The 4,081-nt window shown below is 31.6% G+C and overlaps 1 protein-coding gene across 1 annotated transcript; it reads right to left on the reverse strand.

Annotated features, from left to right (window-relative positions):
* Positions 1-215: 215 nt before the first annotated feature.
* LOC132726488 (transcription factor E3-like) lies at positions 216-3,211 on the reverse strand. The gene is made up of 5 exons (XM_060711810.1): positions 3,173-3,211; positions 1,819-1,984; positions 1,507-1,582; positions 1,111-1,258; positions 216-958 (listed from the first exon to the last, which is right to left on the reverse strand). Exons 2-5 carry the CDS (start codon positions 1,922-1,924, stop codon positions 845-847), a joined length of 444 nt encoding a protein of 147 aa, XP_060567793.1. The 5' UTR covers positions 1,925-1,984; positions 3,173-3,211; the 3' UTR covers positions 216-844.
* Between the last annotated feature and the right edge of the window lie 870 nt (positions 3,212-4,081).

Raw genomic sequence — 4,081 nt, forward strand, 5'->3', positions numbered from 1 at the left:
ATTTTCAAACATTTACATGTATATGTTTGTTATGATAATGGTTGTTAGGAATTAAAGTATTTACCTAAAAAAAAATAAACACATAATAATTATTCTGTGTAGTGTAGTTTAGAATGTAATCGGCTAAGTGTAACTTGTCCCAAAATTTCTTAAGGCAGCTTTTCATTGTTATGATTGATTACCATTTGATTACATGACTTGATTCAAACCTGTTTTTCACTGAATGCCTATCACTTTAATAGACATTTTTTTTCAGTAGAATCCTAGAGACGGATTACAATTTCCTCAAGATGAATTCAAAAGTTCGTTTCTGTTGTGTTTTTCCAGTTTCTTTATTTTTGTTTTCATTTTCGTCAATCAATTTTCCAGTTTTTTTATTAAATACTGCTTAACGCAATACTAAATGTGGTAGAGAATGTTTACTTCAAATGAATATCGTTAAATTAAGAAACGTCTTCTTGAGCCGCTACTAAAAGTTCTTGTTGATTTCTGTTGACGTTTGAATGGCAGGAAGACGGAGTTTCCTGTGCAAATGAAATTGTACATACGATTTCGCCATAAAGCGGTATGTTTGCTAATACACTTATTTTGGCACTCCGGACATCAAGATAAGAGCTGATATCGATGGGAAACCAATTATATTAACGAATGTAGCAATTCCTGTTATTTTTTAAAAATATATATAATTTATAAACTACAGCTTTAAATTGATTTCAGATAAAATCTGACAACTCAATGTTTAAGAATGCGCTGATGTTTACAATAATTGATAATTTGATTTTACATCTTACGTCGCCACTTGAAATATTGTTGTAGGTGAATTGCGTAGAAAGAAAGCACGTTTTCAAAACAAATATTTTGAAAAATCATTTTCTTCATTTGTCTCAGCACAGACCTTCCTTTTTTCTTCATGGCAGTTGCATCCATTATTTGAAATCTGCATCCGCAATTCTACCTGCTACAAAGGAAATAAGAATATACCTAATATTCAACTTAATGCAGCCATCTCAAGTTGTAAATCATCAAGAAAAGCAGACGTTAAATCAACTATACCATATTTCAATCACATATAATTTTTTAATGGCAAAATAATATTTCTTAGAATAATACCTGAAGTCTTGTCGATAGTTTTTCAATCTCGTTATAAACATCGTCAATTTTCTTTTGAAGTCCTTGAACAACATCATGTTCTTTTTGCAGTTTCTTTATATAATCAACAGATTCCTTCAAAATTAGCCCCTTCCGTTGCTTTGATCGTCTAAACATAAATTGAACACATATATTGCAATGTGTAAATGGACAAAATGTGTAAAATTATAAACACACGCTTCTTTTAAAAGATTGCGTTTGCAGTATATATTGAATAAAGAATAAAAGCACTCTTCAAGAATACCTCAAATTCATCAAACGCTAGTAGATAGTGAGTAAGCAGATCATTAGCGTAATGTATGAAAGCATTACTGAAATTTAATTGATTGATTTGTTATTGCAAGTCGTTTTGCTTACCTCTTGGCATCTTCTGGGAGTAAGTTTCCTAGTTCTCTAATGTTGTCATTGATGACATTTATTCTCTTCTTTTCTACTAAAATGGTATTCTATAAATTGTTATCTGGATGTCATTAATTGTCAAATTTAAGACGAAAAGAATGTTTCCTTTTTTATTATGATATTTGCATATTAAATGATATTTATTTGAAGTCAGAATTTATAAAGATGACAATTATTTAATATTTACTTCCAAAGGAAAACACTCAAATGTATTTTATGTTATGAAATAAAACCGGAGTCGCCTTTCAAAACTGATAAAACTGTTTATACCTTTATTATGTGATTCTTTTCTCCTTTTTTCCTTGTCATTTTGATTTAAAATAGTTTGTCTAACTTCAATAGGATCAGTTAATGATGATACTGGTAATCGTTGCATATCATACAACCTAATTCCTTCGTCTAATGGAAGGTTGTCTCGTTCTAGTTCTCTGACATGCTGAGAAATATTTATAAAAGTGTACTATTTTCTTCTCTTTTGTTTCGTCCTGGGGGTATTATTGTCTCCACGTCAATCTTATTTTTACATTTTATCTCTAATTGTTCAAGAATTTCATTATTACGCATCTGTCATTTGTCATCGGGGGAGGTATGTACAACAAAAATGACATGTCCTATCCTGTAAAACTAGTAGAACGTTTTACGAATTCAAGATAAAGTAGCCTACACATAAAGACATGCATACGCATCTAATTTTAATGGCGTTGTATTTCTTAATCCATGTCTGTTGAGCCCTTAAGATACGATAAAATACATAGCGGTAGCATGCTAAAATATAAATAGGAATAACAAAAAGGTACAAAATTATTCAGGATGGCCCTTTCATGTTTGAAATTTACTTTATGCTCAATAAGGTTTTTAATTTTTCTTCCATAAAGCTCTGTCTAAATGAAGTTAAAGGTAAACCACTTTATATAATAATTGGAACTTTTAATTTGATTTGAATTTTTTAATGTTATTTATAGATAATTTTCAAAACTTTTGAAATTAGACTTTATCGATAATAAGTATTTGAGTAACGTGCTGTAATTGCAAATCATGATCAATCTTTTTCACTGTGTGAGATCTTTAATAAAAAATCGCTGTTTTCTAGAAGAAACACAGCTCATATTCCTAAGACATTTGGGTTTAAATATTAATTTATAAAAGAATATATAGGCATTGTCAAATTTAACATGAAATGTAAAAAGGACTTAATGAATGTATATTGCGTGTCCATACATTCAAGATAATAAATTGTAAATAGATTTTGTAACAATAACAATATCAGCATCACCAGCATTTATTGCTTACCTTTGGGGTCTTTTGTTTCATAGGATGTATATGCGATGCCAGGCTGCCTTCTAAATTTCCGATATAAGATGCATTTATGACACCTTTTAAGTGTGTGTGCCGACATATGTCGCATTTATAATTTTGGTTGAACATATCCCTAACTTGGTACACTTTTCCTGTTCATAATTCCCTTTGGAAATAACTTTATGTTTATTATTTACAATTTTAGGATTTAAACCGGACACGGACATTTAAATGCTCTTTCAGCATAAATCCTTATCCAGTTGTCTGCACAAGTTAACTTTCTCGACTAAGTTTATGTTCAGTATATTGTTCATAATAAATATCTCACCTTGACATGTTCTGTAGGACATCCTCTACCGTCCTCTACCGTCCATTAATTGGATCAGTTTTGCTGTAAACGTGACATTCATGAATAAGATATAAGATTACAATTCATCTTATAGAAATATTTTATTTTTTATGTTCCCTGTATTGAAAAATTCGGGGGTATATTGTTTTGGTCTGTCTATCATTCTGTCCATCAGTAGGTGATGGCGTCTGTCTGCCAGTCATCCTGTCTATCCTAGCATGTTGAGGGAATTTTGGTCTGAAAGCACTCTCAGACCATTTAGAGTCAGTGACGACGACAGTGGTGACAAGCACAGAATAGGGAATACCTGTGCTGGTAAGTTCATGAATAGAAGATTCTGAGCAGACATGTTAAACTATGGGGCATGACGAGATCCAAGATATTTGAAAAAAAGCCAGAGCACGCAAGAATTTATCTTGGCATAGACGAGAAACTATGCCTGACCGTATTGTTGAAAAGTGTAAGCACTCATTTTTATAAAAATGATTAACAATGGACATACCTCTATTATCAATAAGTGGATTGCAAAGAAAATCGAACGTGAGTTTAAATACCCGTTATAAGATACATACATGACAAATATAAACACAGTCAAAGTTTTTGCTGCAGAAACCAAAGACAGACAGACGGACGCACATACGGACGGACAACGCCATAATACGTTTTGTCAGAGCGTCAGGAACAGTCAGACTCAAGTTTGAAATGGTCAATTCCTACGCGTCAAAGCTCCAAGGCGGTGTTAAAAGGCCGATAAACACCACTGAGACCGATATTATTTCTTAAATATATAACATACATTAAAGTGACATTATGCGCAGTCAAAGGTATATAGTGAATGAACAGGTGATTATCAAAATAAGTTTTCATTTTGCCATAATACCTTTTAAT

Source organism: Ruditapes philippinarum, unplaced genomic scaffold, assembly GCF_026571515.1.
Source record: "Ruditapes philippinarum isolate M1 unplaced genomic scaffold, ASM2657151v2 ctg33_1_1_1_1, whole genome shotgun sequence".
Lineage (NCBI taxonomy): Eukaryota > Metazoa > Mollusca > Bivalvia > Venerida > Veneridae > Ruditapes > Ruditapes philippinarum.

Coding starts and splice junctions, on each gene's coding strand:
- LOC132726488 (XM_060711810.1), bottom strand. CDS start 1,924: ATGCAACGATTACCAGTATCATCATTAACTGATCCTATTGAAGTTAGA. Junction 1,583..1,818: donor AAAAGAATCACATAATAAAG/GTATAAACAGTT, acceptor ATACCATTTTAG/TAGAAAAGAAGAGAATAAAT. Junction 1,259..1,506: donor CTCCCAGAAGATGCCAAGAG/GTAAGCAAAACG, acceptor ATTTATGTTTAG/ACGATCAAAGCAACGGAAGG.